Source organism: Rosa rugosa, chromosome 2, assembly GCF_958449725.1.
Source record: "Rosa rugosa chromosome 2, drRosRugo1.1, whole genome shotgun sequence".
NCBI lineage: Eukaryota > Viridiplantae > Streptophyta > Magnoliopsida > Rosales > Rosaceae > Rosa > Rosa rugosa.
The window spans coordinates 7,497,277-7,513,211 of NC_084821.1; the positions used below are offsets into that span (position 1 = coordinate 7,497,277).

Here is a 15,935-nt window from a genome sequence, read left to right on the forward strand (position 1 = left end):
TACCCTCAAATTCTTTCTTTTCTTTTCTTTTCTTTTTTTCTTTATCCTTCTTTCTTTCTTTCTTTCTTTCTTCTTCTTCTTTTCTGGTTTCTTCTTCCCCTGATTTGAATAATCAAGATTCAAATCATCTTGCTCGTCCGATTCCCACCGCCGATCGCCGATCAAACGCCACCGCTGCGTCTCAATCCACCTTCATGCACCACAAATGTTTCTAGTTCCCCCAACTTCAAATCCTATAGCAAATTGAAATTGTGAATTGAGGCTTCACCGCTCACTCCGAGTTCATCCCCGCCGCCAATGACTTGACCACCACCACTCTCGTTCTCTCCTCCGACCACCTTTTATACACCATTGATCAGAAACTCAGACCTCGCCAGCCCCCCACTCTCAAATCACAGCTCCAATCCCACCCCTCCAATCGACAGCCTTGCTAGGCCGGTCGTATCCAAGCCGGTCCTGCATATCGTAGAATTGAATGGCGGTGTGGGCGACGAGCCGGATGCTGCGGTCCCTGGGGCCTTTGGTGGTGCAAACCTTGCTGTGGCGGTCCTTCCGGCTGGTGGCCCTTAGAATGTGGCCTTGAACCTCCACGATTTCGCTAGCGGTGGAGGAAGAAGTAGTCCTTATCCCTAAACTCAATCGAGAAGCAGCGGAGGACGACATTGTTGTGCGGTGGTGGAGGTTGTTGTGGCTCTCCCCCATTTTTCTTCCTGCATATTCGATGGTGGGTTCTCCGAAAGCGGTGGTGTTGGCAAGGAGAGAATGAGAGAATAAAAAAACCAAAAAAGAAGAAGAATAAAGAAAGAAAAGAAAAGGGAAAAAAAAACTTTTGAGGGTAAAGCGGTTTTTTTGTCTTCATTAAGTGACTCACGTGCATCGCACGTGCAAAATTTAACGGCTCCGTGACAAAAATTGGTCCTAGGTACGATGTTGATACAAAAAAATGAGTCTAGGTATCACATTGATAACTTTGTAAGTTCAGGTATCATTCTGAAAGTCCCCTAAGTGTCCAGACACCATTGGTGAATTTTTCCCATATAAAAATTTTCGGGATTTTTCAGAAAATCCCAAAATTTTCCTTATTTTTTGCGGTTTCTCTCTTCTCTCTCTTCCTTCACCGGTTTCTGCGTTTTTTTTTTTTTTTTTTCCGCCGGCCTTGTTCTTCCTCCTCCGGCCACCTCTGGACAAACCACCACGTCCAGAAGTTTCGCCTCACTCCCCTGAAGCCATCTGTGGTGGCTGTTCACCATCTCGTCGCCGGTAGCCGCCGTGGGAAGCTCGACCTAGTTTGAGTTCGATTTTGAGTCAACGCCGATATCTCGAGTTTCCGGCCACCAATCTTCGAGATTCTTGGCTTGTTGAACTCGCCTTGAGATGCTGAACAAGCCTTACGAAGGATCAGACTAAGTTGATGAAGTTTTTACGTTGATCGGAGCTTCGCCAATTTTTGGAAAATTTCCGGCCAAACCCAACTGTTCTAGGTAATTTTCGACCACTTCCTTTCGTTTTCAGACTTCATGGTAGTTAGGAAAGTTGTTAAGCTTGATGAGATGAAGAGGAGCAGCCTGGCCCCGACCATTGGCTGTGGTAGACAACAGACAAACCTAACTATGTTGTTTGAATACCCACCGAAGCATAGTTTTTTGATTTTGAGTAAATGGGTGACATTCAGACAATATTTTAATATTGTTACTTGAAGATAGAGATATGCCTATAATTTTATTCCTCTGAAGCCTCTTATTGAAACGAACATTTTTATGTTGTTGGCTCAAGGCAGAGAATTTCATTCCTCTGAAGCCTGAAAGCTTGACTTATTCAAACAACAGTGATAAGAAATTTCTGTTGTGTGAATGAGTTGTACTGAAATTTTAGAAATCGATCAAGGCATTTCCTTCCCTCTAAAAATTGGTCAAAACCCTAGTTGAGGCAAGCATCAGACAACTAATTTGACGTAATTGTGTTGTCTGATTACATGTGGGAGTCAACTCATTTAATTTTGTTTGTTTTTTTGTCCAAGGCAAAATTGCCTTAAGGTCTGTCTGTCTAAGCCCGACTTCAGCTTTTTCTCTCTAGTCTCTCAGCTCAACTAATCTCAAACTGGGCTTCTCGCAAGTCTCTATCGAAACTGCGGCCAGTGACCAGAGAGTACCCGCGACCGATTATCGGACCCTAATCTCAGATTCAGCAGCAGAGGGGCATTTCAAGAAAGCCCTAATTCAAATTTCAGCAGCGGCGGTGCATTTGAAGAAACCCATGTAACAATCGTCTGAGAAGAACCCATTGAAGGAAGAAGAGGAAGGTCCGACAGATCCTAGATTGAAAATTTGGGGGATTTTCCGGAGGGCTTGAAGTTGTAATCGACGCGTAAGTACTCTTTCATCGTCACTCCTTATTTTCTTAAACGTCAACGTCATCCTTCCCTTTTGTGGTTTTTGCAGGGTTGCAAAGTTTGGTGCCTTTTGTTTCAATCACTAGGGCCTCGGATTCTTCTGCTCAAGGTAAGATTATGTTTAGACTTGTTCTGGGTTTTGATTCAATTGGTTTGCCAAATTTGCACGGAAAGTTTGTTTCTTTTTTGAATCGGGATTTTGGGTTTTACTGGGTTGGATATTTTTTAGATTGATGATTAGTTTTCAAATTTCAATTACCTTCCCTGTGATGGTATTATGATGTTCGGCAATATATAGATTGATTGTGAAGGTATAGATTTATGATTTGTTTAGCTGCATTTAGTTTCATGCTTAATGGAGTGGTCTCATTTTCACTGCAAATGCTGTCTCTCTGCACTAATTAAGAGAAGCAGTAAGCTTTTAGTTTTTTTTAAATAGGGTTGATTTGAACGAGTATGCCGACTCATGCTGAGAAGTAAGCTTTTATTATTATTTTTTTTTTTTTTAAATGTAGAGCCATGGGGATCCAAAAAGTCTACTTAGTTCGTGTTTATTGTGAGCTTCATGGCAATAAACATTTCTGCTGTCGCCATTATAGCTAGAATCTAGGTATAAATACTTTTGCTGGCCCCATTATGATCAGGCCCTGCTATGTGTTGTATAGCAAACTGATAATCTTAGATTTGCATGAATTGTGTTGTTCTTGTTCCTATCTTTGGTCTGGAGGAGATTCTAGCTGTAATTATTTTCGTTTGAAATTTGTTGGGGTAACATGTGGATTAATTGGTTAGCAGCTAGCAGCCTATAAAACTCTACTTTAACTCTAAGCTTATTTGTAACAAACAATTCTGAAAAATATGGAAGCTTTTCTCTTAATTTCTCTCAAATTGTATATTGTTCTTCATAATTCATTAAACTCTTCTTAAAATTCGGTCTTGGTATCATGGCTGAAATAGCTTGTGCTAGCTACTGATCATATGGCCATGTTCAGATATTTGTTTCTTCTTACAGTGCTCGATTTCAATTTTCCACAAGTTTTCATTGAGATTTGGTTCATTTTTTTCATTGCCTCACCTTGATTCTTGATCTTGATCCTTTGCTGCTTTGTGTTTGAGCATTTTGTTGAACACCAGTGCTTGGAAGCTCAACTTGAGCATCATCATAAATCTCCTTATTTTTTTTATTCGAGTACTAGCATCTGCTTTGTTCATGACTCTTCAGCGTATTGGACAGAAAATTGTAGTGTGTCACTTTCTTGCTTGGAGTGTGTACCCCCAGTAAACTTGATCTGTGAGTTTATGTGAAAATTTGACAGAAATGAAATGAGAAGCTGGTTTTCACTTTAATTCTTTATTGTTTATATGATCAAATCAAAAGTCTTGAATTCTGTATTGCTGTTGCTTGCTAAGAAATTCCCACAACGGGTTGAAAACTGTCAAATTAGGATAGCTTAAATCCCACAAAGGGTTCATATGTTGATGAACATTTCTGTGAAAAATTCCACGTAAGGTTTTACTGCTACTTTAAATTTATCATTGGTACATAGAAATATCAGAAGAAGTTGCTATTGTGCATATTTGCTGCATGGCTATACTGCTGAATCAATTTGCAACATTCTGATCATTTTGAAATTACAGAAATTTAACCAGAATTATGAAAAACAACCAAATCCCCTGTCTCAAGTTTAGATAGATCACATTTTACACTTTTTCTTCTTTTGTCGACACCAAAAAGGAATAATCTTTTGTGCATTGCTTTGCTCTTACAGAGTAATCCTTATTTTAGAATAGCATTTCATCACTTAATAGTGTTGTAATCTCATTGTCTCTTGCATAGTGATCTTCCGTAGTCAAAAGGCCAGCTAAAGATAAATCAATGGCCACTGGAATTGGAACGTTGTTCTTGTAAATAAGTAATGCTTATAGTAAATGTATGTCACCAATTTGCTGGTGGCGGTTTATGTTAAGAATACGAAGACCAATTGAAAAGTTTTTCTTTCTGTTATGCTCATTAGTGTTTATTGTGTTTACAGATTGAAGTGATCAAAGACTCGCAGCCTTGTCCAAAGTCAAATCCAAAGTTCAAAGTTCACAGGTATAATTTTCTAACTCTTTATACGAGTTATTAAGATGGGCTTGATTATTTGTATAATCTTTATTCATTTTAGCTGAATGCTTTTCTCTGCTTTGATTGCATTTTTTAATAGAAAACTTGTTAACTGCTGAAGTTATGTTGATTATGAAGAGCTAGAAAGTCTGGTTTCCTTATTTTGCTTCTTGTCAATGTTGGTTGCGTGCATATATGATTTTGCTTCTGGGAAGATCTGGTTTATTCTATGATACTGCTTGGAGCTGTTTTTTTTCTCTTTTGTGTTTATATTAAAATGAACGTATGAAGGCATGTTATGCACAAAGCAGTAGACTAACCATGTAATTATATTTGTTAGTTGGGAATTTGTATGTATTTCTGACCACATGTCGTAGTAGGATTAGCATCTGTACGTTATGTTTAATATATATATCTCTCTGTGTGTGTAGGCTGTAGTATATGGATAAGTCGTGGATGCACGCCGATAGAAGATCACGGAAGTTTGAGCTAGGACTAGCAGAATTTCTAAAGTTTGCCTCGGCGAATGCCAGGAATGAAAGGAAGATACGTTGTCCTTGTTTAAAATGCTGCAACACCGATGGATTTTCCATTGGAGTTATTAAAGACCATATATTCTGGAATGGTATTGATGAGAGTTATAAGAATTGGAGGTGGCATGGAGAGCCTTCTACATCTTACGTGAATAGCAGAATGGGAGGCGAATCTGAAACTGTAGATTGGGAACTTGCTAGTGGGGTGGGGGAGAATGATGTAGATATAGGAGAAAGTGAGGATGAGGAGATATCTGAAGACTCAAATGAGTTTCTGAAGTATGTGGAGGATGGTGATAAGCCCTTATACCCTGGTTGTACCAAGACAACCAAGAGAAGTGTAGTGTCTAAGTCCAAGAAGGCTAAGGTATACCTTAAGTCAGCCTCTGGTAGCAAGCATGGAAGGAGCAAAAAGCCTGGTAGCAAGCATGGAAGGAGCAAAAAGCCTGATAATGATGATGAGAACGTTACCGGTGGGCTGAAGTTGCTTAAAAGGGGTATGGTGACTATGAATCGCATTTCCAAGCGACTTATTAGTGGAAGAAGGATGAAAGTGGAGTGTAACGCTCAAGGGGAACCAATTGGGAAGGCAGCTAAAGAGATGCAATCCTACATTGGGGTGTTGGCAAGGACAAAGATCCCAATATCTATACAAGACTGGAGAGAGGTGGATGTTGATGAGAAAGACAAGATTTGGGAAAGTATTGAGGTAAAAGTAATGAGTTTTAGCTTTCTTTTTGCAGCTATTTTCAATGTGTGTGTTATTTGGGAAGTATTAAACATGTTAGCATTTATGTAGGATGCATTTGTGGTGCCCAAAGAATGGAAGAAACTGGTTCTTACATCAGCCGCAAATAAATGGAGAGAGTTCAAAAGCAAATTAACCAAGTTGTACATCATACCCTATTTGGAAACCCCTGAACTCTTGCAGTTCCCTCCAGATGACTATCGGTCCATTGAGCAGGAAGATTGGGATACCTTTGTTGCTGATAGGACTTCACATACATTTCAGGTATATCAAATTCCTGTAGCTAGCTTATTCAAAGTTGATAATGTTAAGAAGCATTATTGGTTCTTTTTCTGAAATACATAAGCTGCATATGCTTTGTAGGAACTTCGCCATGCCCAGATATTAAAGAGGAAGGAGAATAAGTACCCTCATCGTATGTCTCGAAAAGGGTATGCTAATCTACAGGAAGAACTGGTTAGTATTTTCGTGAATCGATAATGTCCCATATATTCAAAAGCATTGGGTTTAGCAAAAAGTAACAATGATTTTACATTTTTTTCATATTAGTCCGAAAGCACACCTATTGAAGAACTTGATCGTGCTACAATGTGGATAAAGGCACGGCAAGACAAGACCGGCAGTTTCAATGGGCCAGCGATAGAGAAAGCGGTAGAAAAAATTGTAAGTCCTACCACTGGAGTTGATTATTTGATTTCAAGTTTACTGAATTTTCAAATAACAATCTTGTATCCAATGGTGTATATCTATGTCTATATCAGGAAATCTTCAAGAAAAAAGTGTCCGATGGAGAGATTACAACTTATGGATCAGATGATGTTCTTACTTTGGCTTTAGGGAGCCCTGAGTATCCTGGCAGGGTACGAGGTGTTGGTGGCTTTGTCAAGCCAAATTCGTACTTCAATCTCCCAAAACGCCGAAAACAAAGTGTAGAAGAGCTTGTGAGGATAAGTGTTAAGAAGATATTGGCGGAGGAGAGACAAAGTATCATTGCGGAGGAGAAAGCTAAGTGGGACTTTGAGAGGGAACAACAAATTGAGAGGGAAAGAGCCATGTGGGAGGAGAGGTTGAGGAAGTTAGAATCAAAGGTTGAGGGGAAAGAGGTGCTGGTTGAATCACTGAAACCAGTGACAGCGGTAAATGAACTTGATTATGCAACTGGCAGCTATTCCCGACAAATTGAGCAGGCCTTGAAGGTTTCTGAAGCTGAGGCCACTAAAAATGTGAAGTTGTTGGATTTGGCTGAAGTGGCAGAGAAGCTATCTAAAGACAAGGTTATTATCGACAGCAATGCGAGCAAGAAACTGACGTCAATTATTCAGGATAAGGTTAGGACTGTAAGATCTCTCATCAAGGATTGTCAATTTTGGGAAGAAATTCCAGTAAACAGCTTACTATACCCTACTTTACTTGATGATGTCGTTACACTTAGCTTTGAGTCATTCATATATATTAATGAAGTCTCAACCTGCAATGTGATTGATTAAAACTGGTTTTTGGTGAATTAGGTACAGTCAGTAAATGTCAAGTCAGAGTTTAAACTCTCAATAGGTTCTGTGGACAACATAGTTGCTTTTGGAACCATTGTTGAAGTCGATGTCGAGGCCACACAGCAGACTATCCATGGTGTACCATTGGGAGAGGAAAATGTACGCATCTCAATCACCAAAGCGGTTGTTGCTAATGCTTTGCTACCATTTCCTATCAAAGATGAGATTGTGAGAGTTGCCGATGCGATTGGCACATGTGTTGCTTGGCCTAAAAGCTTGGTTATACCCTCTGAAGTTGTTGAAAAGGTAACATCTTTTACTCATTAATTACCATACTTTAGACTCTTTGTTTTAAAGTTGATCATGATGACCTTCACAAATGCCATGTTATTGTTTACAAAACTAGGAGCAAGAAAACCGTAAAATTGTGAAAAGGAAAAGGAGGGATATGTATGAAGATTTTGATCATGATGACCTTGACAACCTGCCCCCGAAACTGCCATTACCACTAAAGGAGCTCTGCCAATGGGCCAATATATTCTTGAAGAATGGGGTCACCATCCACACCACTTTGGGCGAGGAAATTTTCGGCCGCCCAAGAAAGGTAGCTATCTTTAGAAGGGATGTGTATGCCATGACGCACATGAAGGAGATATCTAACAGCACCATTGTGATGTATATGAGGTTTGTAAATACAATAAATCTGTTAATTTTATTAGGTTGTATGCTTTCAGATTCAATCTTGTAAAGGATTTGATTATGTTTGTCCTATCTTTTTGTAGCTGTCTTTACCAAAAGTTGCAGAAATCTAAGATGCTGCACATGATTGCCTTCATAGACCCTGCTAAGACAGGTGTGCTTGGGTGTGGGAATCCAACAGAAAGGGCTCGTTCTCTGTCAGCTTGTTATGCAAAAGGGAAGTCGGGTCAGATTTTTTTGGTGCCCTATAACTCGGGGTATGAAATCTTCCTGTTGTGCCTTTATGTATATATATATATATATATTGATTCCTAAAATCTACATGATATATGTTGCATACATTAGTCTGTTTTGGTACTAAGTATATCAGTTTGATGTTAGTTGTTATTGGATGTTAACGGTTGTGAACCCCGCTGAAGAAGTTGTGCATTTCATGGATCCATCGAAGAGGCGACTCATCACCGGAGAATGGAAAACTATTGTGGACAAGTAAGTAATATTAACCTTTAGTTTCGTAAGAGGTCTAAAATCATTGTTTTACTGACATTTTTACTGGAAATGTCAAGTGCTTTGATATTTTTTAAGTTCTATTTTTCGAAACTTTATTGTTGTCATCATGAATTTGCAGCTCAATCAAAATATACAATGCGCAAAAACATAAGAAAGGCAGAAAAACAGTTACATGGAAAAATTGTGCGGTATGTTTTGAATTTTGCTAAATGCATGTGCAATTCCATTTAACTTAGAAACTGCTTAATGGTCATTAATTCCACAACTTTTTGGCTAGGTACTTGACATTTTTATATGTTGCAGGGCATTCCGGAGCAGCAAGGTGATAAAACCTGTGGGTTTTGGATTATGCATTACATGAAGGACATAGTGGAGGATAAGAACCAAGAGTGGAGTGCTAAGGTAATATATGTCAATGTATTTCAGTTCTTCAAAATGGCTTGCATTCGAAATAATATTAACTTTCATATTTTCTATTTTTGCAGTGGGACAGAAAAGCAAGCAACATGTACACACAAAATGATATTGATGAGGTTCGGGCCGAGTGGGCACAATATGTTGCCCAATTTAAAGAAAGCTAGTGCCTAACTCTTTCATATATATCTGCTTTTAGACATGCATCACTTATATAACCCAGATCAGAAAGCTATAGGTTCTAGTTTTTTGCTCTACATGCTCGATACTGTGATGTTTTTTGGGTTGCCTTTATCGATCATGTCTTGTGTTTCTTGGATGGGTTGTATTGAACTTAGGCATAGCAAATTGTGTAATATACTGAATGATTTGCCAGTTTGATGAAATGACATTTTCTGGATTTCCAGATTACTTAATGACCAGCACATAATGATTTTCCATGTTTGTTTTGATTCATTTCAGTACTTTCCAGATTACCAAATGAACAGTAATTATGTCGTCTGAACTACTATCCAACAACTCACTCAAAGCCAAATGTGTGTTGTTGGATCAACATGAAAACAATAGAAATGTGAAAATTCTATTGTTGTTTACCAACTCAGACGACAGAAAGTTGTAGTTTCCATATCACCATGTAGATAGTTATATGAGAAATTATGTTGTCCATTCAATTAAACAACAACAGAACTAGGAAAATTTATGTGATCTTAGTAGCTTAATATCAACACAATCATATGGTTCTAATTGATATCAAACGATAAATAATTGTCATTTAAAGGTACATACAACCACAAATAACTACACTCCTATATGGCTATATCGGTTAAGACAACAGATAGTTGTCACTCAAAGAAACATAGAACCACAAATAACTATGTACTTATACGGTTCAGACAACAGACAAATGTAATCTTAACTGAAAAACGACTTCAAGTATCTGTTATGTTTAATAGACATAGACAACAGAATAGTTGGATTATTTATTGTTTGATACACATTCAGACAACATAAAAACGAATCATAAATGTAGCTACAACAACAAGTAACTGATGTTTCTTATATTTTCATACTGCAATTATATGTAATTGAAACATACTTAATTCCACAATTATCTGTAGTGGATAACCATTACAGACAACAAATAAGTTCTAGCTCAACACTTTTTTTTTTTTTACATGTTATATAAGAGGATCAAAAGATTTCACTCCTACCCCCATGGTGACTCGAACTCATGACCTCGATCTTGGGTAGTGGGTGCTCTAACCACCGAGCTAACACCACTTCGTCAAGTTCTCAACACTTAATATTAAGTTCATTCATACCACATAAATATCATGAATAGTGTCTTTGAAATAGCTATTATAGAAGATAAAGATTGCTTATGTCTGTTTATATATAAGGTAACACATTTTTGTTGTCTGAAATCTTCATAACACACACCTGTACTTGTGAGGAATCAATCAGATAACAGAAGACAAAAAAACATGTCTGTCGTCTGAGTGCAATCAGACGACAGAGTTTCTACGTCGTCTGATTGCACAAGAGACGGCAGCGCCTTAGATGACAAAAAATCATGCAATCAGACGATAGAGATTTTCTGTCGTTTGATTAACTTTTTGGCATAGTATATAGCATTAATAATGATTCTGTGGTTGCTGAGTTTGAAGTGAGTGAGCCTCGGAGGGTACGATTTAGTTAGTTTATTGTTCTTTTACAACAAATGTATGCTTGTAGTTTATAATTTACGGAGGATCCGCCACTGGCCTTATGGTGTCTGCAACGCCAACGATGATTTGCTGGTGTGCAAGTACATGAAGAGCATTCGACCTAAGAACCCTTCTGCATGGAGCTTGAGAGATGGCACCGAAGGATGTGAACGTGAGACAGAGCTGGAGTGTGGGAGTAAGGACAAGTTTATGAAGGTGGAGAATTTGAAGCTGCCGGAGAGCGGGGGAGCGGTGGTGGATATGGAGATGAGTTTGGAGGAGTGTGAGGTGAAGTGTTTGGGGAATTGCTTGTGTAGTGGGTTTTCAGAGTGCGAGGATTGAGAAAGGAGGGAGTGGAAGTGTGATGTGGTTTGGGAAGTTGATGGATATGAGGAGTTATGTCGGCGACCGCGGCCAAGAGTTCTATCTCCGATTAGTAGCGTCTGAACTAGGTACGTACCACCTTCGATCTTCTTCTTACTAGGTGAACAACACTGACTATTACCATTACCGATACTGTTAATTTTTTTTTTCATGTTTCTTTTTTAATATGATTATCATTCACGTTAATGTTAGTTTAGTGAATTTAGAAGTTTGAGAAATATAATCACTAGAACACATAGAATTACACTGAACTCTTATTTGGGGAAATTATTAGGTGGTCCCGGATCATAGTACACGTGGTGGTCCGGATTGATGTGTTTGTTTCTTATTGGTTTTTTAATTTAATTTATCTTTCATTTTTTCACCCAAGAAATTCAAATGATGTTATTGACTTGGTCCACCACATGGCAGTGCCACATGGTAGTCCAAGACCACAGAATAATTCCCTAGTCAAAGTAGGAGTTATAAATAGTCATCGACTTCTTAGTAGTATCGGAACTATAGTGTGGTGCTCAAATTTCTTGAAAATGTTACGGAGTGTAAATTTCTAAAAATTTAAATGTTGACTATGTCTCTGGAGAGTACGACTAGTAGGAGTAATTTGAATATTGAACTTTATTTTTGGTATTTCTCTCTTTTAACTGCTTTCTTGGAGGGTCACATGGCCACATGAGTTTTGTGGAGTTCTGAACTTCTGATCACCAGGACTAATCAAATCAAACTTGTAAACTTATGTGTACAGTGGTCAAATTAAATTGTAACAATATTCAGTGTCACTAACCACATAAATGATAATTTGATTCCAGATGGTGATGGGAAAACAAAACGAATAGTTATGAGCGTAGGCATTGTAGTTGGTATTGCCGTTCTGCTATCAGCTGGTCTTATTATCTGGTTCGTGCGGAGGAGGAACTCCGGTAGCACCCTGAGGAGGGAATCAAAAGGTACAAAAGGAACATCTATACATGTGTTGCCTCTGAAAATCACCTCGGCCTAGATAGCCGAGAGATCAAGGAACAAACGTCCTTCTCAATGAATAGATTGTGGAGCGTGCCAACACACAGCCAGAAGGCCAGGTGTGTAATTGTAGATGTAGTACTGACTTATCAAGCAATTGTTGGCCGAGGAAGGAACTGATTCTCGGCCGATAGTTCGCTGCCTATGGATCAAGGACTTGATGGCTGAAGGTCGGGTGAATTGGGTGTAGTTGTGAGAGTGTGAGTGAATATGAATTGTCTGGTCACAAGGCTTAAGTCAATTGGATCCAAATAATAACATGTAACCGTAAAAGTGAACTCGTAACGAATGTAATTCTCAAGATTGATAGCTACGATGCGACTACGAACAGTAAATAACATGATCAATCAAATAAAGCATAAAGACAATAAGGAAATAGAAAGCAGATTAAAGACAAGACTAGTAAACTGAAATATAGAATGGCTAAACAAATAAACGAAGCAACCTGAAAATTATTAACTGTTGTTTGAAAGAGAACAACGAAAACAATTCAAAATCGATACTAGGCTACAAGAAAGGTAAAGTAACTGAGATTGTAACTAGCAGAGCAAATAAACTAAAGAAACAGACGAAAATTCTACCTAAGCAAAAGGTAAGATGAAAATAAGAAAAGCTTGATGGCTTGAGTTTCTGGAGTTGTCCCTGTTGTCTTCTGTCGATGCTTCTATTTATATTGGCTGCTTTGTGACTTGAACTGATCTCTTAGCTCTTTGAAGTTGAGTGGAATTCGGCCTCCTCTTGGCTCAGTGACTCTATCTTGCTTTGGCTCCATCACTTATCATCGGCTGACTTGACGCTGGATTCTATCTTGATCGGTTCTGATGGTCATCATCAACGGCTGCAATTAACCTTGAAGTAGACTATCTTGGATTGAACTCTCCTTATTGGCTGACGAACTTCAATTTGGTTGAACTACTAACTACATCGGCTATTGTCTCTCTAAGTTGAGTTCGAGTTCGAAACTGACTAGAGGGATATGAACAATCGACCGATGAGCTTTTAGACAATAAGTTTCTTTTTAAATTGACGACTACGGGCCGGCCGATAACCAATGGCCTAACTTTCGAAACTTCCCACTGGCCGTAGTTTTTATGTGACTTGTCCTAGACCAAAATGAATCATCCAATTATTCATTGGCCAATATTTCTATCTATCGGCCCACCAATTACTTTTTGAGCAGCTCATTGTAATTAGAAATCAATCTAACTATGTACATTCGCTATGTCTGAGTGGACATGCAAATGTGGGTACAAACAACATGTTCAACAAGTGAAAACCTAGCTAGATAACAGAGATATTTACTTACCAAGTCTTTGTTTTCTATGTTCTGCTTACTTCTGAACAGGTCCTCTTGAAAGAATTCGAAGCCAGGATTTTCTTCTAAACAGTGAGTTAGTCTCAAGTAAGAAGGAGCACTACTCTGGTGACAGAAGCAATGATGACCTAGAGTTGCCATTGTTTGATTTCACCTCTATAGCAGCGGCTACGGAGAACTTTTCTGATGAAAATAAATTGGGACAAGGTGGTTTTGGTTGTGTTTACAAGGTACAAATCCCTAAAATTATACAAAAATTTGCAAATGCACCTAAAGAGGTAATATGACATAGGTACATATGTGGGGCTAATGCAGGGGTTTGTCGAAGGTCAAAAGATAGTTGTGAAGAGACTTTCAAAGAACTCTGGACAAGGAACCAAAGAATTCAAAAACGAAGTGAAGTTAATTGCAAAGCTTCAACACAGAAATCTTGTTCGACTGCTTGGTTGCTGTGTTGATGCGGATGAAAAGATGCTGATTTACGAATACATGGAAAATAAAAGCCTCGATTCCTTTTTATTCGGTTAGTGCATGCCTCATCTTCACCTTTATTTAAGAGCTACATATAAAACGATTTGAGTTAGAATGGAGTTAAGTTGCAAATGGTTGTAGATAAAGCAAAAAGGTATTTGCTGGATTGGCAAAAGCGTTTCAACAATATCTGTGGGATTGCTCGAGGGCTTCTTGATCTTCACCAGGATTCGAGATTCAGAATTATCCATAGGGACCTCAAGGCAAGCAACATTCTACTAGATGGAGAATTGGACCCCAAGATATCGGACTTTGGAATGGCAAGACTATTCGGTCAGGATCAGACAGAAGCCAATACAAAAAAAGTAGTGGGAACATAGTAAGTACCATAATAAGCTTTCAATTTTTCTTAGTAGTGCTTAGACCTTTCATACTAATTTGACTTTCCCGATGATCTGCAGTGGATATATGTGTCCTGAATACGCAATGGATGGTCTCTTCTAAATCAAGTCGGATGTATTTAGTTTTGGTGTTCTAGTATTGGAGATTGTTAGTGGTCAAAAGAACAGAGGATTCTATTATTCAAACAATGAGCTAAACCTCCTAGGACATGTAAGTGAATAAACATCATGGCCATAGTGTAATGACATTTCATTTCATAACTACTAACAAAGAAATGCTATAAATTGTCGCAGTTTTGGGAGCTATAGAATGGAGGTCGTGCGTTGGATATAATAGATTCATCAGTTGGTGATTCATTTTCGGAATCTGAGGTGTTGAGATGCATGCAGTGTTGGGAAAATTAATAGAATGGAAATAATAACCCCAACCACAAAAGGATAATATGCAAAGAAATAAAGGGGTAAAAGAAAGAGAACACTAGATATAACGTGGTTCGGCAAGGTGCCTACGTTCACAGGACAGCAACAACAAGAACTTCCACTATGATAAGGTGGGTACAAGAGATACACAACTTCAAGAATACTACTTGAAGGAAACTCTCTCTCTCACACTTGTTTTGCTACCTAACAACTACAACACTCTCAACTTGGAGTGGACACTCTTCACTCTCAACTTGGATGAAGATGAGATTGGATTGGATCGGATGAGACTTGATTGGAATGGGCAAATGACCTCTCCTTATATACACCAAGGAGGAACCCTCTAGATGACTTCATTAATGCTTCATTCAACCACCTTCAATTAATGCTCCTTCATGAATCTTCCACATTCATCTTGGTCCAAGCACTTCAAACTCTAGAACCAAGAGATGTTTGACCCCTCATAAATTCCTTGTGGGAAACTAGAATAAATTATTCTAGAACCAATAGATCATTCATGAACATTCTTTGAATTTGGTCTGGATATTTAACAATCTCCCCCTCCAGACCAATTCGGGGAAATGCGAAGTGAGACTTCTACTTGAAGTCCATCCCAGCGGACTTGCTGCAATACTCCAACTTCTGCTGTGGAACCACTTTAGTCAACATATCAGAAATATTTTTGTTGGTGTGAATTTTCCTCAATTGGAAAAACTTTTTTGACACTACATCTCGAATCCAATGATAACGATGATCAATGTGCTTAGTGCGAGGGTGATACATTGAATTTTTGCTCAAGTGAATAGCACTCTGACTATCACAATGCACCACATAATTTTCTTGCTTCACACCCAATTCTTGAACGAACCTTTGCAGCCATATCATTTCCTTGCCAGCTTCATTTGCTGCTATATACTCAGATTCTGTGGTGGATAAGGCAACACACTTTTGTAACTTGGACTGCCATGACACAGCTCCCCCAGAAAATGTAAATAAGTATCCAGAAGTGGACTTTCTATTATCAAGGTCTCCTGCCAAATCTGCATCTGTGAAACCTTCCAAGACTGGTCCATGGCATACATAAGACTACTAACAGCTGATGAATAAGGGATACCTGCCATCTTGTCTTTCTCCACTTGTGTAGTTGGGCATAAACTTCTGCTTAACTTGAAATGATTTCCTAGAGGTGAGCTTACTGGTTTAGCTTCTTTCATGTTGAACCTTTCAAGCACCCGTTCAACATACCTCTCTTGTGACAGCCATAATTTCTTCGCTTTCCTGTCACGAGCAATCTCCATGCCCAAAATCTGCTTAGCTGGCCCTAAGTCTTT

General features: G+C 38.7%; 2 protein-coding genes across 5 annotated transcripts; both read left to right on the top strand.

Annotated features, from left to right (window-relative positions):
• The first annotated feature begins 1,886 nt into the window (after positions 1-1,886).
• LOC133731647 (uncharacterized) lies at positions 1,887-9,306 on the top strand. Of its 4 annotated transcripts, none has more exons than XM_062159035.1 (15): positions 1,889-2,364; positions 2,439-2,498; positions 4,423-4,484; positions 4,928-5,738; positions 5,829-6,041; positions 6,141-6,233; positions 6,327-6,440; positions 6,539-7,105; positions 7,292-7,573; positions 7,674-7,951; positions 8,050-8,223; positions 8,348-8,455; positions 8,595-8,664; positions 8,780-8,878; positions 8,962-9,306. In XM_062159035.1, the coding sequence occupies exons 4-15, from the start codon at positions 4,938-4,940 to the stop codon at positions 9,055-9,057; spliced, it is 2,895 nt and encodes a 964-aa protein (XP_062015019.1). In that variant the 5' UTR covers positions 1,889-2,364; positions 2,439-2,498; positions 4,423-4,484; positions 4,928-4,937; the 3' UTR covers positions 9,058-9,306. The 4 variants fall into 4 exon arrangements, 3 of the variants coding, with proteins under 3 accessions (XP_062015020.1, XP_062015019.1, XP_062015018.1); XM_062159034.1 differs by having other exon boundaries at positions 1,891-2,364; positions 7,286-7,573; XM_062159036.1 differs by lacking the exon at positions 8,962-9,306 and having other exon boundaries at positions 1,887-2,364; positions 7,286-7,573; positions 8,386-8,455; positions 8,780-8,883.
• Positions 9,307-10,701: 1,395 nt separating this feature from the next.
• LOC133730257 (receptor-like serine/threonine-protein kinase SD1-8) lies at positions 10,702-14,287 on the top strand. The gene is made up of 5 exons (XM_062157883.1): positions 10,702-10,879; positions 13,343-13,542; positions 13,628-13,835; positions 13,925-14,162; positions 14,245-14,287. The coding sequence occupies exons 1-5, from the start codon at positions 10,702-10,704 to the stop codon at positions 14,285-14,287; spliced, it is 867 nt and encodes a 288-aa protein (XP_062013867.1).
• Positions 14,288-15,935: the final 1,648 nt, after the last annotated feature.